Source organism: Hyperoodon ampullatus, assembly GCF_949752795.1.
Source record: "Hyperoodon ampullatus genome assembly, chromosome: 6".
Classification (NCBI taxonomy): Eukaryota; Metazoa; Chordata; class Mammalia; order Artiodactyla; family Ziphiidae; genus Hyperoodon; species Hyperoodon ampullatus.
The window spans coordinates 34,136,724-34,155,960 of record NC_136919.1 but is presented as its reverse complement, the minus strand read 5'-3'; the positions used below and the strand labels follow the sequence as shown (position 1 = coordinate 34,155,960).

General features: G+C 40.3%; 1 protein-coding gene across 2 annotated transcripts in view; it reads right to left on the bottom strand.

Annotated features, from left to right (window-relative positions):
• The window catches only part of ELP1 (elongator acetyltransferase complex subunit 1), a gene marked incomplete at both ends in the record, with an annotated part of 57,785 nt that overhangs the window by 26,934 nt on the left and 11,614 nt on the right, over window positions 1-19,237 (bottom strand). For both annotated transcript variants that reach the window (XM_079706069.1, XM_079706068.1), the window contains 17 exons: window positions 398-546; window positions 869-954; window positions 1,064-1,201; window positions 2,772-2,851; window positions 2,954-3,032; window positions 4,003-4,076; window positions 4,446-4,561; window positions 5,415-5,520; window positions 5,613-5,666; window positions 6,865-6,968; window positions 7,753-7,859; window positions 10,065-10,247; window positions 11,983-12,082; window positions 12,870-13,040; window positions 14,399-14,629; window positions 17,843-17,936; window positions 18,873-18,996. In XM_079706069.1, the coding sequence (XP_079562195.1) occupies window positions 398-546; window positions 869-954; window positions 1,064-1,201; window positions 2,772-2,851; window positions 2,954-3,032; window positions 4,003-4,076; window positions 4,446-4,561; window positions 5,415-5,520; window positions 5,613-5,666; window positions 6,865-6,968; window positions 7,753-7,859; window positions 10,065-10,247; window positions 11,983-12,082; window positions 12,870-13,040; window positions 14,399-14,629; window positions 17,843-17,936; window positions 18,873-18,996 (1,996 nt within the window). The remainder of the gene's footprint in view (window positions 1-397; window positions 547-868; window positions 955-1,063; window positions 1,202-2,771; window positions 2,852-2,953; window positions 3,033-4,002; window positions 4,077-4,445; window positions 4,562-5,414; window positions 5,521-5,612; window positions 5,667-6,864; window positions 6,969-7,752; window positions 7,860-10,064; window positions 10,248-11,982; window positions 12,083-12,869; window positions 13,041-14,398; window positions 14,630-17,842; window positions 17,937-18,872; window positions 18,997-19,237) is intronic.

Genomic DNA, 19,237 nt, shown 5'->3' with positions numbered 1-19,237 from the left:
GGTAAAAATGCCTTAACATATGGCCATATTCTCCAGGTTCCCAATTTCCACTGGAAAAAGAAGCTACATGATAGAACTGGACTGGAATATGAATCATTTGTTATATTTCCTTTATAAGAGAAGAATTTGTTCACACTTATGCCTGTAAGCTTAAAAATAACCCAGTAATTTTATTTCGATTGCTCAACCTAGCAATCAAAACACTTTGGTAAGCCCAGAACAGCGACAGAGAATGAGCTTGGAAGTATGGGCCCTGGAGACTCACAGATCTGCCTCGAGGCCTGTCCTCACAGCCTTAACATCAGACCAAACACTGCAGTGTCAGGAGCACTGTTTCATACTACCACGTTCGCATAAACAAAAATGAGAAGTATGTCTAAGTAGTAACTCCACATACCTTCTGTGACTTCTCAGCTACCATAAGGACCAAATCAAAGTTATAGGTCCCAAGAGAATGATCATATAATTCATTAACATCTACAAGAAGCAGCAAATACTTCAGGGCCTCTTCAGCACTCACAGCATCAGGAACAGGTGCAGCACTTCCTGTCAGTGTGTAAGAAAACAAAACAGTAACAAAACCATTTGGGGAAAAAAACCCACACATCTAGCAACATAACCAAAAAGACAAAGTAATACGTTTTCCTGGCAGAACTGGACACCAGATGAATATATTCTTTTGACTCTTTTGTACAAGCTTTATAGGGCGGCATTCAAAGAAATGGACCCAGGTCTTAAAATGGAGACCAAAAAGCCACACACTAGATCAGTGATGTGACCCTGGTCCTGGTCAGTGTGATCTCCAGAAGACTGAAGACCCGATGTCAGTCGAGGCCCCGATACACACACTCTGTCAACATGTCTCTACCTTGAAGCTCGTGTACCTTCTGCAGCACAATTTCCAGTTCTGGGGTTGTTTTTTTCACGTGAGAGGTGAGTATGGATAGGCAGTACCTGAAGTAATAAGTGAAGTACACCAGAATAAGAAAGATGAGCAAGCTGAAGAAAAACAACTCCACACTTCTGTTACTCAAAAGATGCCAACTAACGAGAGCACACGTACTTGTGAGGATTTATGTTCTCCATGGCTGCTCTCATAGCATTGCAGATAAGGTCTACTTTTTTCCCATCAGGATCGCTGGACAGCTGGACAGTGCTGGTAACTGGGGGAGGGTACATGGTTTTTGTAACATCTTCTTCCCTGAGAACAAGTGTGTATTACAAGGTCACTAACGGAACACATGTCCCAGCTATCAAACTACTAACATATATGTTGGAGTGCTGATGAGATAATAAATAAAAAATGGCTTTTGGAAGACAGTTTAATTCTAAAAATATTCACATATGGTGAAAAATGGAAAAACTTGCTGAGAAATGGAAACATGTCCACAGAAGACTTGTACGTTAATGTTTACAGATGTTACATTCATATAGCCCCAAACTGGGTACAGTCCAGGTGTCCACCCACAGGAGAATGAAGAAATAAACTGCAGTATGTTTACACTATGGCATACTACTCAGCAATAAAAAAGAATAAACTAGCGATACATGCAAAAACATGGATGAATCTCAAGATAGTATACTATATGATTCATTTATATAAAGTTCTTGAACAGGCAAAACTGATCTACAGTGAAAAACTCAAAAAAGCAGTTGCCAAGAGGGTGGGGACAAAGAATAAATGAGAAGGGATTTGGGGGAACTTTCTGAGATGAAGGAAATGTTCTCTATCTTGATAGGGGTCAAGATTACATGGAAGTATACATTTGTCAAAACTCAGTGAATGGTACACTTATAATCTGTGCATTTCATTATATATAAATTTTACATGCAGGGGGACCCCATACACAAAGAATATGATCTAGTTAATGTTATGCAAGGTGAAGTACTGACAGGTAAAGTGGACTGATGCCTATAATTACCTCGAAATTTGTCTAAAGTAAAGATGAAGGGTGGGGACTTCCCTGGTGGCGCAGTGGTTAAGAGTCCGCCTGTTAATGCAGGGGACACAGGTTCGAGCCCTGGTCTGGGAAGATCCCACATGCCACGGAGCAACTAAGCCCGTGCGCCACAACTACTGAGCCTGCGCTCTCTAGCCCGTGAGCCACAACTACTGAGCCCACATGCCTCAACTACTGAAGCCTGCATGCCTAGAGCCTGTGCTCTGCAAAAAGAGAAGCCACCGCAATGAGAAGCCTGCGTACCACAACGAAGAGTAACCCCCCTCACCACAACTAGAGAAAGCCCGCATGCAGCAACGAAGACCCAATGCAGCCAAAAATAAATTAATTTTTTAAAAAAGTGCATTAGGAAAAAAAAATGAATGGTGGATGGACAGATGGGAAATAGTGATAAAGCAAATACAGGAAAATATGAACTGTAGAATCTAGGTGGTGGTACAGGATGCTCACTGGACAATTTTCTCAACTTTTTAATGAAAAATTTAAAACATACAGAAAAGTTAGAAAAAATAAAAATAAAAAAATAGAAAGTTAGAAAAAAGTCATTGCAGAAAGACACCATTTATTTCAATTAAGTTTTTTATGTACACCTAAAATTAAAGTCAAATAATAATTCTAAATGACATCTTTTAAAGTCTTAGTTTTAAAAAGGGAAAAGATTGAAAATCCAGTACATGTGGCATCTAAGAGTTAGAGATTAAAAAAATATATTGAAAAGTAATTTTTCTCCTCTATTTATCTGTCTGATTTCCTTAACCAGAAGAGAGAAAATTATGCATATGATACTCATGAATTATTCAGAATACTTACTTCAATTCTGTGAAAAACAGATTAATATGATTTACAGAATCTATCTGTCTTATGAAGGTTTCCACATTTTCAAGAAACACCTACCCAAGAAAAGAATAAAAAAAGGATAAAACATTTTAGTTCAGATCATCTTAGTTCAAGCCTAAGGTACGCTATGGTAAATATCAGATTTAGAATGTTACCTTAGGGTTATGATCATGAATCAGATTGAGATTAATTCTCAGTTTTCTCATGCATTCAAATGCTTCTTTAAACATTAGTCTGTGAAGAGACAGAAAGTGGACAGAGAGGGCATTTCACAAAAAGTAAGCTCCCTGGACTCAGCATACTTTCATAATGATATAAACCAGTTAAAATTAAGACTATAGCCCAACTACTACTGGATTTCTACTCTGAAATCATAGAATGAAAAAAATCAGGTACCAGATTCATTTACCTTCCTAAAAGGTGTGATTTAGTCATCATGGCCGATTGAGGACTATATCCACACACATGCACACAAGAAAATCATTATGGAACTTAGAGCTACTTTCTTTTTTAACAAAATGTTAGTAAACATCTTTCCAATATAAAGTTTCCCCCAAATTCAGAGATTCAAACAATGGATCATTTCCTTCACAACAGTGGCTCAGGCATTTTTGGGTCATAGGCCTTTTTTTTTTTTTTTTTTTTTTGTGGTACGCAGGCCTCTCACTGTTGTGGCCTCTCCCGTTGCGGAGCACAGGCTCCGGATGCGCAGGCTCAGCGGCCATGGCTCACGGGCCCAGCCGCTCCGCGGCATGTGGGATCTTCCCAGACCGGGGCACGAACCCGTGTCCCCTGCATCGGCAGGCGGACTCTCAACCACTGCACCACCAGGGAAGCCCCATAGGCCTTTTTATAAGTCTGCTGAAAGCCTTGGGCCTTCTGCCCAGACAAATACACATAGACACAGGATGGTGCAAAACTTCCCTGGGTTCACAGGCCATCTAAAGCCTATATCGTTCCCCTTAGGCTAGGAAGCCCTGTTTCGTACAATGAGCCTCATGATTCCTTCTGCTAGGAATGTTTATTACACCATACGATATAAGAATCAAAGTGTGAAAAAAAGAGAGCCTCTGAGAATCTGATTGAAGATATATGTAATGAAAGATTTAAAGACTTTTAAGTTTTAAAAATCTTAATGGAATACTTGCTGTCTTCACACATAAGTCATAACAATAAGCTAACTAACCATATACATGGTACTTACTTGTCCAACCACTTCCGAATTTGAGCTAAAACCAGGGCTCGATGATGAACAACTTCTAAGTTTCCCCTTGGCATCTTAAAATAAATAAATCAAATCAATAACATTTTTAACTAAACAGAAAAAAATTAAATACCCAGGATATACAACTTTTCCTAACTCTTCTTAGAGAACTAACACAACACTGTAAAATGAGCATACCTTTGGCAAAATTCAGTTGTGCTCAAAGTTTATTTTGACTTTTAAGAGAAGTTTCCCTCTTAGCCTTACGGGGCAGAGCCTGTATTAACACTCCTTTGTATAAAGCTAACAGAGAACTTAGCAAGGAAAGGCTTATAATAAATTAACACAAATGATAAGACAACTTAAAATATAATCCACAAGAATTCTGTTTGGTATTTACTGTCAAATGACTATCAGAAACATAGCCTGAAAAATCAGCTTACCTGTAATATAAGCTTTGTGTCCTGGGGCACAACAGTGACAATGCGTGAACCCCTCTCCACCTTCCGCAGAGATTCCCCATCAGACACATGGCTGCTGCTCAGACCTGCCTGTAATGCTAAAGACACCATAGGCTAAGCCTTAAGAATCACTGTCAGGACAAGCCACTTTCCATTAACTGCAGCTGCAACTGCATGTTATCCAAAGTAGAAGGAAGCAATTAACAACTAAGCCACACTGCTCTCTCACTCAGCCTCAAGACCATTAGCCCCTCTGATAAACAACCTTATCCCAGAATTTTGTGCTCTCTCACAGAGCCCCCGTGCACATGCCCATACACAACTTCTCAACTGATATGGAAAACACAGGCAGGACTGGGCACTTTCTCTCTGTCCTAGTGTACTGATAAAGCTACGATCGTATCAGTGAAAGATTCCCTGTTTCCAAGTTATCAATAGAAGCAAAGAAAATAAGTGGGCTTTTTTTTCATAAGAAAATTGTGTGCATGCGCACACATACACGCTGGGTGGGGGGACATGAAACACAGAAAAAAATGCAGCCGATTTCCTATGAACCATGAGATGGAGTCCTTCAGATATACAATGGAGGGTTGCCACAGTGAGAAAAGGAAGATTACAAAGAAGATTGAGCATATCGCCAGTTTGGTGCCTACATGGTAATTCAAAGTAAAATATTAGTTATATTTTAAAATTTCCTGAAAATTGTTTGTTTACCTTAGGATGTGCTGCTTAAGGAAAGACCTCCTTCTCTTTGCTAACTGGTGTGGAGTGATTCAACTGAGATATCATGTTGAGATTAGGGGCTAAGTAAATGAACCTGAAAAGTTTTCTCCAGTCTAGGACTCCATGATAAAAAGCCAAAGTATCCAACAATCTTAAGTCATCAAGACTTCAAAGGACAAATGATATTAGAACAGGGACTATTTTCTATTTTATACACTGAAAACTTACTTTCCAATGATGCATCTCTCAGGCAAAAACACTGGCAAGTGTGGGAATGAGTCGTCAACAATAAAAACTCGTCATATACGGCAAATGACGTGATATTTGAAGCAACCTACAAAAGGTCAGGCAGGCAAAGGGGAGAGTTAGCTGTATTACTTGGGCCCAAGACTGAAAAAGATCCAGTGTCAGAACAAGCCTTGATACCTCAGTGTCATTGATGAAAAAGCGACATCTATCAGTCAGACCAAGGACACATTCCTGCAAAGAAATAAAATATGAAATTACAAACAATTCTAACCAAACCAGTTAAACCAAACTTTTCTATTACATGGTTCCAATGCCCTATGATTTCACATCTAGGTCCTTGTAATGGGGACTGAAGATGCCTAAGATGTGGTTGGTCCAGTGCAGAGTGTGCTATGACGCCATCCAATGCATCAGCAAGCTCTGCCGTTTCTATCTCCTACACATGTCTCAAACGTATCACCTTTTGGCCCCTCACTGCCTCCACTCACAGCCACTTCCACTCTCCTCCCTTTCAACCTACTCTCTAGTGGGCAGCCAGAATAACCTTTCAAACCGTGAAGCACATCACACTACTCCCTGATTAAAATCATCAATTTCCAGTCTATGTTAAATGAGCAAAGCCACACTCTTTCCCATGGCCTATCACTAAGGTCTAGCCATTGCTTCCATTAGGTTCCTTGAATAAGCTGAGCTCTTCTAAGCTCACAGTATGGATAGTTCCTCCTCCCTGGAACACTCTCCCTTTCTCAGAGATAGAGCTTTCTTTTTCTTCACATCTCAGCACATACACCACCACCTCCTAGAGGCTTTCCCAGACCATCAAAAGTTGGTCTCCCCATCCTCACAGCTACCATCCTCTAACTAGCCTCAAACACTTCTCTATTCTCTACCATTACACCCTGCTCATTTACTTCATTCTCTTATCAGAAGGGACAGCCATACCTGTATTGATAGATTAAAAATTCCAGAAGGGCAGGAATTAGTCAGCTGTTTGGTTTTGTAACCACTGTATCCTACCACTGGCCACAATTATAGGCATTCTAATATTTGATGAATGATAACCTACTGAATACTAGTTTCAAGATTACATTTCTGTTGTCCCCAAAAGTTACTTATAAACTAACTTTGAATGTTTTGTACAAATGGGGATAAAAGTCTGCCAATTGCATTTTTCTGTTTTTGAATTTATACTTCCAAGGAAAGGAATCAACGAACTACTGCATGCAAGCTCTTAATCCCATTTCAGAGATTTAGAGGCTGAGGCTCAGGAAACTTCTCATTGTCGAGAGTGAGTAACTTCTCATTGTTGCCTTGAGATTTAGTGGACACTCAGGTCCACCTCCAAAGCACACACTCTTTCTACTTAATGCTGTCAGTTCCTGGGTCACTGCTCTTAAGTGGTAAGTTTTTCTGCCTTGTGTTTACTTACCTCTCCTCCAACCATGGCCAGTTCGGTCTGTGTGCACGGATAAGGAAATCGAACAGGAAATCCACCAGGGTTCTTCCATGGTTCAACAGCCAGAGAGGGTGATTCTGCAGGATTGGCAGATGAGGTTTACCAAGAGCTTATCTGCTCTTTGTAAAAAAAAAAAAAAACTGTTGCATCAATACTTGCTAAAATACTTAACATGCAATTTAAATCACTTTCCAAATGTGTTTTGGAAACTCAGTAAAGCACTCCAGTTCATTACAAGAGAAAATACAGGGAGAACACACCTGCTAATTCCACTCTATAGATTAGGGATTTTCAGGGTAGTTAAAAGACCTAATAATCACCGCAACACTGATAAGATACAAGTATATGTGCTCAAGAATTAAATACCTACGTAAGTCATAAACATGCTTTCCTAACTTTTTTTTTTTTTTTTGCGGTACGCGGGCTTCTCACTGTTGTGGCCTCTCCCGTTGCGGAGCACAGGCTCCGGACGCGCAGGCTCAGCGGCCATGGCTCACGGGCCCAGCCGCTCTGCGGCACGTGGGATCTTCCCGGACCAGGGCACGAACCCGTGTCCCCTGCATCGGCAGGCGGACTCTCAACCACTGCGCCACCAGGGAAGCCCCCTAACTTTTTTTTTTTTTTTTTTTTTTTTTTTTTTTTGCGGTACGCAGGCCTCTCACCGCTGTGGCCTCTCCTGTTGTGGAGCACAGGCTCCGGACGGGCAGGCTCAGCGGCCATGGCTCATGGGCCCAGCCGCTCCGTGGCATGTGGGATCCTCCCGGACCGGGGCACGAACCCATGTCCCCTGCATCGGCAGGCGGACTCTCAACCACTGTGCCACCAGGGAAGCCCCCACTTTCCTAACATTTTGATACTCACCCCAAAGGTACTTAAGTATCTGACCACCAGCCACCTGCAGTGCTACTGACTTGGTCTTGGAGTTGCAACACAGACTGATTATGACCCCATCCACTGTCACAGATGAACTGACAAGAGTAAAATTTAAAAAAAAGGAAGTGAAGGAGGTGTGAACAGACTTTTTCTCAAAAGTAGTGACATTTCATTGATTTTGCAGAACAGAAAAAGAAGCAATTTTCCTTTGGTGCTGCACTGCCTATTTCAATATAACATAAACATAATAAACGCACACCCATATGTATATACACACTAATAGATAAACTATTGCAAGCGCAAGCCCAGGTAAAGCAATTACCTGTCACATGACATTATTTTCCACAATGTCAATAAGTAGGTGTCTACATTGTGAGGTCATCACTCCTATTCTGGCAGCAACTTTATATAACTTATTGCAACTTATTTCAATTTACTGCATTAAATAAAGCAGTGAATCTGTAGGAAAGTGAGCACACTTAATACCTATATTGCTATTATATTCATTCATAGAAATCTGTGGGTCTCCCTTAATGGGAAGAGGGGAATCTGTTATTGCCATTATATTTTTTCCTGAGTCAATGAACCAAGAGTAGACATGTCTTAAAGGAAGTGGAAGAGGTACGATAAAAGCAAATGGTGCCAATGCTAACATTTATTCAAAGAGTTTTAAACAAATCTACAAAAAACCCCAAAATGCCACAAATTTGGGGAGGATAAGTTATCTGTGAAGTTAAGGGAATAGACTCTGGAAGTGCAATGGCTGGGACTGGATCCTGGCTCCACCTGCACTATCTCAGGCAAGTTACTTAAACTGCTCTGTGCCTCAGCTGTCTCAGCTGTAAAATGAGGGCGCCAACAGTACATACTTCAGAGAGGTGTTGTGAGAAATAAGTGAGTTAATATAGGAAAAGCACTTAAAAGAGTACCTTTTACAAAGCACAAGCTATAGTAAATGTAAGCTATAAGCTGATTGGGGGACTATATATTTGTCAAAGACATTAACATTTTGTATGAACAAAATAGTCTTTTTTGAGAAACAAAAGTCAAAGCAGCAGAAATATATTTTAAATGACTTCTCACTTCCTTTATAGCGAATGAGATGACGGCATTTACCTTTTACAAGGTAATGATAAAAAGTTGCAAATTTGAAGTAGTAGAAACATGCACAATTTAGGCATTTCTAATGTAAATTGCTCTGTTTTCCAAAGGAAGCCCCTGTTAAGTCTGCATGCAGCTAGAACATATTCTGCATCCAGACATATTCACAAAACCTTTAAAAATACGAAGCATTATTGGGACTTCCCTGGTGGGCCAGCGGTTAACACTCCATGCTCCCAATGCAGGCAGCCCAGGTTCGATCCCTGGTTGGGGAACTAGATCCCGCATGACGCAACTAAAAAAGATCCTGAGTGCCACAACTAAGACCTGGCGCAGCCAAAATAAATCATAAATAAGTAAATATTTTTTTTAAAAAAATATGAAGCAGTATCATTCAAAGATTAGAAGTTAATGACTACATTTGGAATATGCTTCATGTATACAATAAAGAAACGTTCCTAATTTTGCAACAACGGTTTTCAGAATTTAAAGCTAACCAGCAGAACTTTAATTACATGTGAATCTGGGGATTACTATCAATGTATGCCGAGGGTGCCGAGTTTTGACACTGGAAACCTGAGGATTTCTCGGAGCTGTCCACACAGCGCTACCTGGTGCACAATAGGGCTTGCGATACAGAAAACAACATTCATTAATGAAACCTGTTACGTGACAAAGATGCAGTCAGGAATCAAAATGAAACTCAGGGCCAGGGAGCTATGAAATTTTAGCAAAGAAAAAGAGAAGAGGCTTTCTAGTAATAAATGCAATCAAGTGCCAAACAAAATGTATAGGAGTATTTTGAAGTCACTAAATCAAAATGAAGTGCATATATATAGATCTCATAATCGATTTTAATAACTAACAAGGGTAATTAGAGTGGCTAATTCTCATAGGCTAATAATTACTCTGCTGGAATATAAGGTGAATGAAAAATTTTAACACCCCTTAAAAATGTTTTGCCTCATCTCTTGGCATTTGTGCTATTTTTCACCACTTCTTGATGTATTTTAGTCTATATTTTGACATGACTAAAAACTAGACTTAACCCTCTTGCTAAGTATGTCTAAAAAGGAAGCCACTGCCCCTCAACCCTGCTCACTGGAAGTAAAAAAAAAAAAAAAAAGTCCCATGCGCATAAAAGAAGCCTAACTCTATCTGCTTATTAACACACGGAATACAGCGAATTGTTGCAATACCTAATGTTGAGCTGTCCCCGCTCGTCGTCCATCTCAGAAGGGGCCACAGTCAGATGGTGAATGACAGACTGTGGGCTGGACTGACTGTGGCTCACAGCCAGGAAAACATCTTCCTGAACCCAGGTGAGAAGGCCGAGCTTCAGTGGGTTTACTTCTTCATCTTCACTGTTCTCAAACTGAATTCTGTTTTAAACATCGAAGAATTTTCAAAACATGAATAAAACTTTAACATCACCGAGATTTTCCTGAATGAAGAATGAACCACTTTATATACAGTCAACTCCTAATTATTTGGAGGGACAAAACCTGAGGTAATGCCCAATACTAGAAAATCCAAAAATAATGTTCGCCTGGCTTAAGAATACATTTTTCTAGTATTTAAAATTAAGTATCTTATACTCTGAGATCTTTAGATTTGAAGAGAACATTTCAAGAAACTGACTACAGAAGAAAAACTGACTGCCCCAGGCCCTACACTAATAAACCCCAGCAGTCTTCCATTGTTACCAATTACCAGCATTCAAACCAGGCTCCAGCAGATATTTAGGTCTCAGTTGAATGGATCCTTTCCTAAGCATCTCATATCAAAATGACTAATTCGTTTGGGAGATGACTTCTTTGCCGCTAATGCCTTCCTCCTGTAGCATTTAGACACTGGGGGAGGGCCTGTTTTTACTACTTCATGGGGGAACTCACAATGGCTCCTTCCTGCCTTTCAGCTCAAGCAGCAGATCCTCAGCACCCACTGAAGCTGAGTCACCAGTCTGATCTTCCTACTCAACCAGCTCTCCCTGGACTCAGTCTCTTCACTGCATTCAGCCCCACGCAGGAGCATTCCTGCCTCGGCTTCTCACTGACACTCTTCTGCCCACCACACTCAACATTCTCAATCCTTCTTTGGCAATCCTAAGCCTATCTCTTTTTCAACGTTCAAGGTAAGTTATTTATGCCCTTCATGAAATCTTCTCTAAATGACTTAGAGCTATCCTTCTCACAATTTTTAAAAAAATGAAACTATATTCTCAATTGCCTCATGCTTTCTAGTTTGCCTTAAATCTGTCCTCTAAACTTTCAAGTCTGTGAAATGAAATAATCCATGTACATGCTCTTTGAAAAACTACTAAGCATTATATAGACAGCTCCCAAATCATACACAGGTAGGAAATATATTCATTTATTAAATATATTGCATATATTGGCATTTAAGAAACATATTATTTGTTATATTCAGTTATTTGCTCATTATTCCCATTGATTTAGAAATAAATGCGCCCAGGCGACAAAGCACTGCGTTAGTTAAGAACTTGGGCTTATTAAATAGAATAGAATCAAATTCTGGGTTCTCACAGAAATGGACTTATAATTAATAATTTGGCTTCTGGGTCATTTTACAATGCCTATAGTGCACCTGAGGTATTCAATTATATCCACCTGTTTGTAGTACTGTTTCAATAGGAAAATGCATTCTGATTTGCAACCTGAGAGCCTCAAAACACAGCAACCAAAAGTTCTGCATTGTAGGATGAGACAAACTAGAGACTGCATTAGGTCAGCCGCACATTAACAATGTACATATCCTCATTTGTGTAAGCAAATGCACTCTGCTCTACCAGCTGCATCTCCATCTTTCCCATGGGATTTTCCCTGTTGAAAATACCCCCCAGGGATGTTGGGGGAATGGGTTCTAAGTCAGCCTAAGACTTATGCTCCATTGCCACCCATCAGCATATATGACATTCAGATATATAGGTAACTGGCTTCTCCAACCAGGCTGAAAAACCAGGGCCCAGGTGTTGTATCTACTTCTTGTTCCACTGAGCAACAGGCACAGGCTAAGATAATAACAGCTGGCTGAATTTAGGACTAAATGCTGGCTGCTTCTGTGCCCAGAGGTCCAAGGCAACTAAGAACAACCTACTTGTAGCTCTTGTCCAGATGAGGTGTTCTAAGAGAAATTTTAAATCCATTTCCACCCACAGCTCCCAGTTTCACCGTAGAGTCTACGCTTGGACTATCACCTAGGGAAAAAAATGCAAATACTAACATAGTAAATTACAAACATTTTTCCTGATACTAAAGATATGGGGTTCTGCATTTAATGGGTTCTAGAAGGTAATCCACTTTACAAATAAAGCAATCTAGAAAATAACCACATCTCAACCTCTTTCTTAAATTAAATTTCTGCCTACCTTTCAGGCTGAGAATTCAAAACTTATTTGAAAACAAGGCTACCACTGCCATGTGCCAGTATAACTTACAATACAACCATAGAATTCACAAATTTCAGGTTCTTCAAGTGCATCAGGAAAGCAACTAGAAACTGACAGCAATGGGACTGTGGAAGGACAACTAGATTAGATGCTAAAACACCTAAGTAGAGGTCCTTGTCCTTTCTTGCTCAAGCACCTCCGGCATGCTGTTCCCTCATCTATAAAACAGAAAAACTCCACCTCTGACACAGCTCCTAGGAAAGCTGTGTGATCAACTGAAAATATGTGCAATGACAACGTTAAGGATGTAATGAGACACTATGTTCTTTCTAGGGTTGAGAATTATTCTTAAATACCTAACCCTTCAAATTCAACAAAGCAAAAAGAATTGTTCTTATTAGCCAGAGTAGGATTGAACCCCCGCCACAAACACACAAAAAACCCTGCAAGTCAATTAAACATCACAGTAAGAATGGTATTAATTATAAACTTCAAAATTTTTGGAAGCCCTAGAGCTAACGCAACACCAAACTATAATTTGCTTTTGTGTAGGAGATTTGATTCAGAACATCCCGATAACAGTTTTTGAACATACCACATTTATAAACAGAAATCTGGTTACTGGCATCTAGGACAGCGAGGTCATTGCTCTTTTTAGGGTGTGCCGAGAACATGATTTGATTTACAGGGTGTGGGAGCAGCAGTCGGTAGGTGCACATGGGAGGTGGAACCACACTCTGCCGGAAGACTGTCACCAATACCCTGTCTGCATGCGAGAGAGAAAGAGGATGAGACACATGGATATTCAATTTGTAAAACAAGGCAGCTGAACAGCACAGTACCACTAATTAATAATGGTGGTAGAAAATATACAGCGATTCTTAAAAGTAACTGTTGGTGTTTTTATCATGAATAAGCTTAAATACAGTGTAGAGGAGGAAAGTAAGTGTCAGAGCTCTGTCTATATCTGGCTATTGTCACCTCCAGGCCTATAGCAGTTCATCTCGGGGCTTGGAGTTTCAGGTGCCAGGGACTAGGGCAAGCAGGCCCAAAGGTCAGAGTTCTAGCTTTAAACCTGGGCCTGCAACCAAGCCAGAATAAACCAAAACCCTTAAAGCACTTCCCTGTGCATGGATCTGGTAATAAGGCATATGTGCTTAAGTCCTCTATATAGAACACATGATTGTAAAATCAGTATTATGATCACTACATAGAACATAAATTAGTACATCAACTCACGTTACAACCTTAGAAGCAAGTTTTCCTTAGGTCATCAGCAATAAATAAACTGTCGATTCAGGAAAGACTGACTTTCCCTAGTTTCTTTCCCCTCACTAAACAAAAACCCTCAACCAAATTAAAAAACACCAATCCAATCCGAGTACTAGGCAGATGTCTGTAACTTGAACTGAAGATACTGGAAAGGTATATAATTAGCAAGCAAATTATGTATATAAATTAAATATGTATCAAAAAATAAAGCAAGGGCCTCCCTGGTGGCGCAGTGGTTGAGAGTCCGCCTGCCGATGCAGGGGATACGGGTTCGTGCCCCGGTCTGGGAGGATCCCATATGCCGCGGAGCGGCTGGGCCCGTGAGCCATGGCTGCTGAGCCTGCGCATCCGGAGCCTGTGCTCCGCAACGGGAGAGGCCACAACAGTGAGAGGCCCGCATACCACAAAAAAAAAAAAAAAAAAAAAAAAAAAAAAAAAAAAAATAAAGCAACATAATGGAGTGGTGTTGAGGGTCAACGTAACCCTATGTCAGGGCACAAAGACAAGGCTGACACACCAATGCCAGAAGCCTACTGTTGTCTTCCTCTCCACCCAGGGTCAGAAATGTCAATGTCTTCAAAGCCCAGACAAGTAAATGTGTAAAGCCCATGGTGGTAGTAGAAAAGGGAGTTGAGGGAGGCAGGGGGAGAGGAGACCATGGTTCTCAGGGGAGTACACGCCTCACCTAAGGGCGTTCCCATCCAATCGAAACCAAAACAAGTAAAAACAAACCAAACAACCAGAATAATCAATCAAATAAAAATCCTGCACTGTTTTAGTCAAACTACCACATCTGCAGGCTCCTGGCTCAGGCCCCCTGCGGGCCCATGGACACACTTTCCAGCTCCTTACTTCCATCAACAACAGCCACATTTGCCATGTCACTTAAATTCTCTCCTGAGCTCCGGTCAGTCGTCCAGTGCCAGTCATAGCAGAGGTAGTGCCAGCCTTGACAGAGAACATGCAGCCGGTATGGGGTCACCGGGTCCCACATCAGAGACACAATCTTGCTCTTCCCACAGGTGCTGAAGGGTAGGCTTTGCTTGAGATACCAGTGATAGTTTCCAACAGTCCAGAGCTGAACTGCAGGGGAAAAGCAAAGGAAGGTGATCAGAGGCAGGGGTCTGAGGGACAGACTTCGTACCACTTGCTAGAGAGGGATGAAGACACCCTTTTCTTTTTCAAATGACCCTTTCTGCTCAGCCTCTTCATTAAGATAATAATATTAACAATAATTGTTAAAGTATAGTTTTTCGTGAGGATAAAATATTAAGCATCAATAAGGTCCGAAGCACATGTGTTCATTTCTACCTCTACCTTCAAACTTTATGATCATGGTGATGGAAGGCTCCTACCATAGGACAGTGCTTTAGTGAGTTGTGTTTTTCAAGACTTAGAGAGAAGAAAATTTGGCCATTAGATTAAAAGTATTAAAACACCCAATCCAAGGGCACTAGACTAGCATCACTATGTTGTATAACGCTTAAGACGCTTATTATTATCTTCCAGGTGTTTTGCATGCAGTTATGTCCAAGGGAGATTAGCATGCAATTACCCTTAAAAGAACAAGACCAAAACCTGTAGAGCACAGGAAATAGGAAGAAGTTGGTCAAAGAGTACAAACCCTTCAGTTAAAAGTTCCAGAGACCTAATGTATAGCATGGTGACTACAGTTAACAATACTGTACTGTACTGTATACTTGAAAGTTGCTATGAGAGTAGATTTAAAATGTTCTCACCGGGCTTCCCTGGTGGTGCAGTGGTTAAGAATCCGCCTGCCAATGCAGGGGACACGGGTTCGAACCCCGGTCTGGGAAGACCCCACATGCCGCGGAGCAACTAAGCCCATGCGTCACAACTACTGAGCCTGCGCTCTAGAGCCCACGAGCCACAACTACTGAGCCCATGTGCCACAACTACTGAGCCTGCGTGCCACAACTACTGAAGCTTGCATGGAGGCAAGTGGAGCAACTAAGCCCGTGCGCCACAACTACTGAGGCTGCGCTCTAGAGCCTGTGCTCTGTGACAAGAGAAGCCACCACAACGAGACGCCCGTGCACCACAACAAAGAGTAGCTCCTGCTCACCGCAACTAGAGAAAGCCCGCATGCAGCAACAAAGACCCAACGCAGCCAAAAAAAAAAGTTCTCACCATAACAACGAAAATGGTAATTATGCGAAGTGAAGGATGAGTTAATCAACCTTACTGTGGTAAACATTTCACAGTACATGCATGTATCAAATCATCACATTGTAGCTCCTGAATGTACACGTTACATGTCAGTTATATCTCAATAAAGCTGGAAAAAAAAGACCTCATCATGTCAAAGCCAACCTCTGTTAAACAGATGACACACATAAATGAAGATTTTAATTATATTAAGGAATTTCTTTTCTTTAAACATCTCCCTGATCACTAATTCTTAACTCAGCAATCACAGCAAATCCAACGTAGTTCTCGAACGAGCCTACTACAATACTTCGACCTAGCTCTGGCTTAAGTTAGACTACATGCTCATGCTCTGTGAGGACAGACGTTGTGGCTGTTCTTGCAGCTACACTTTTAGCCTGAGCATATCACAGGGCCAGCCGTTAACACCTGGTTAATCAGTGGTTCTCAACTCTGGCTACACATTAAAAAATCCCCTGGGGACTTCCCTGGTGGTGCAGTGGTTAAGAATCCGCCTGCCAATGCAGGGGACATGGGTTCGAGCCCTAGTCTGGGAAGATCCCACATGCCGCGGAGCAACTAAGCCCATGCACCACAACTACTGAAGCCTGTGCACCTAGAGCCCGTGCTCCACAACAAGAGAAGCCACCGCAGTGAGAAGCCCACGCAGCACAAGGAAGAGTAGCCCCCGCTCACCGCAACTAGAGAAAGTTCGCGCACAGCAACGAAGACCCAACGCAGCCATAAATAAATAAATAAATAAAATTAAAACAAATAAGTAAATAAATGTCAGTGTTTACAAAAAAAAAAAATCACCTGGAAGCTTTTTTTCAAAAAAATTTAATACTGATGTAGAGTCCCCATTATAACACACTGAGAGCAACTCTGAAATAAGACATTGGTAGCATTTTTTTTTTTCCTAAAGCTGCAGCCAGGGTTGAGAACTATTGTGTTGAATGAATAAATGAATGAATGAGCTTCTCAATAACATTTCAGTTAAAGTTCTATTGATTAAAAAGTTTGAAAGCCGCTCAGAAAATAATCAAGCAAATGAAAAGATTTATGAAAAAAATGTTCAGTGCACTGCTATTGATGACAGTGAAAAATTACAAAACTTTAAATGTCTAACAACGTAAGATTTAATAAACTGTAGCATAAATGAATATACAGCAATTTAAAATGACACAGATAGATATCTGAAATGGAAGTAGTTTGTGACACACTGTAAAAGCAAGTTACAAAACTGCAGGTATCATACCTACATATTTAACAAAAATGATATCATAGCTATACTGAGATGCATACATAAAATTTGGAAGACAAGAAACTTTAAATAATGATTATTACTGAGTGACAAAGTTACAGAAGAACTTTTCGTCTTCCCATCTTTATTTTCTAATGCTTTCACATATTACATATACACTGAAAAATACATATTTACAATTTGATTTGCAATTTAAAAGCTACAGAAGATTCTTACTTATATCTAATCTCATTTCTCTTTCACTTCCACAGTATTCCTTTGGCTAGCATTTTTATTTGCTACAGTGGTACCATCCATGAAGAGAAAGCACTGATGACTTGTGATGGTTAATTTACATGTCAACTTGGCTAGGCTATGGTGTCTAGTTGTTTGATCAAACACTAGTCTAGACGTTGCTGGGAAGGTCTTCTGCGGATGTGATTAACCTTTATAATCAGCTGACTTCAAGTACAGCAGACTAGCCTCCATAATGTGGATAAATCTCATCCAAAGAATTCAGAGAGCCTTAAGAGCAAAAACTAAGGCCTCCCATGGAAATTGGAATTTTGCCTCAAGACTGTAACAGAGAATCTTGTCCGAGTTTCCAGACCCACAGATTTTGGACTCAAGACTGCAACATCAACTCTTCACTGAATTTCCAACCAGCCAGCTTACCCTGATTCTATTTCTCTAGAGACCCTGCCTGATACATAACTGAAATCCATCCCATCAAAAGCTAACCACTCCCTCATCTCTACCTAACTCCCTCAGTTATCTTTGATTCCATTACAAGACTAAGTGAAAAGGATAAAGGAAACTCCACGGCCTACTACTTTCAATTACATTTTACGGGGCAGAAGGCTGAGATACTAGAGCTGTCTTACCATAGGTGTTTAGAGTGGAATTTTCTTCCCTCTGAAGGTCTTCCAGCCAAACCGCAAGCACAGTGGAATCTGCATTCCAGAGAAGGTCATTGACCTAGTAGGGAAAAAAGACCTGTCACTGGCCTTTACATATTTACCCCAAAATCTTTATGATAGCTAAATTCCCTGCTCTCACAAGTCAAATAATCCCACACTTGAATTGATCCTTAGCTGTAAGTTACTAACCTATGGAGTTATTAAACAAATCTCTGTCATCATATGTAGAGGACTTCAAAAAAATGCATTATGTTTAAATACTTAACCAAATGAAGGTGACATTTTTAGACAATCAAGAATATTTGAATATGGACTAGGTATTAGATAATATTAAAGAATTATTACTAATTTTGTAAGGTATGATAATGGAATTGTGGTTATATAAAGAAAAATGTTCTCAACTGTTAGAGAAATGAATATTGAAAATATGATTTTTAAAACTAAAACCCTAGGAAATTTTTACAAAGTGTGTGTGGGGGGGCAGAGAGTAAAGAATAGATGAAAATAATTTTGCAAAATGCTGGTACATATCTGTTGAAAGTAAGTAATAGGTACATGGGAATTCATTAAACTCTTCTCTCAACTTTTAATATATTTAAATTTTTACATAATTAAAAATTACCATGATTTGCTTCCGCTCCAGCGAAGATCCAAATGGTACACAACCTCCTTAAGGTTTACATGTTAAAAATGGCAACTATCTTTATCACTGGAAGAATTATGCTTTTGTCAAAATAAACAATAAAAACTGGCATTTCTATTTCCTTTCTGTGTTTTATCTAGGGTGAGGAAGGAATGCTATTTCTTCTCTACAAAATCTCCTTAGGAAAAACAATTTGGTTTATAAAAAAAAAATTCAGTCATAGGAAGCAACTATTTTTATTACTGTCTACTCTGGGGCTTCTGTTTACATACCCATATCAAATACAAATCTTCTTCTCTATAGCTGTGGAAAGTCCTCTAAATTTGATGGTAAAACAACTCAGGCACCTACCTTAACCTCATCTTTAAGGAAAGGAAGTGTAAAATGTCCATGGAGGAGTCCATTTTTCTCAAAAAACACAACATCCTGCTGATTGGGTTTATCTTGCGTAGATGCAATCAAACTGCCTGAGGGCCTTAAAGCAAACCCAGAGTGTTAGAGCATCCAAAAGCTCATCCAGCTGGCTAAGACCAAGATGAAATTCAGAGAAACAATTTTTTCAGCAAAAAACAAAAAGCCTCCATCCAAGGAAGTTTTAAATTCCATGTTTCCTGGCAAGCAGTCACCCTAGTGTGGGACTGTATCTGCCCAGAGGACAGAGTGCCTTTTCCTGATTTGCACAAGGGCTCTATTTGCCCACAAAGACTCACTTGGGT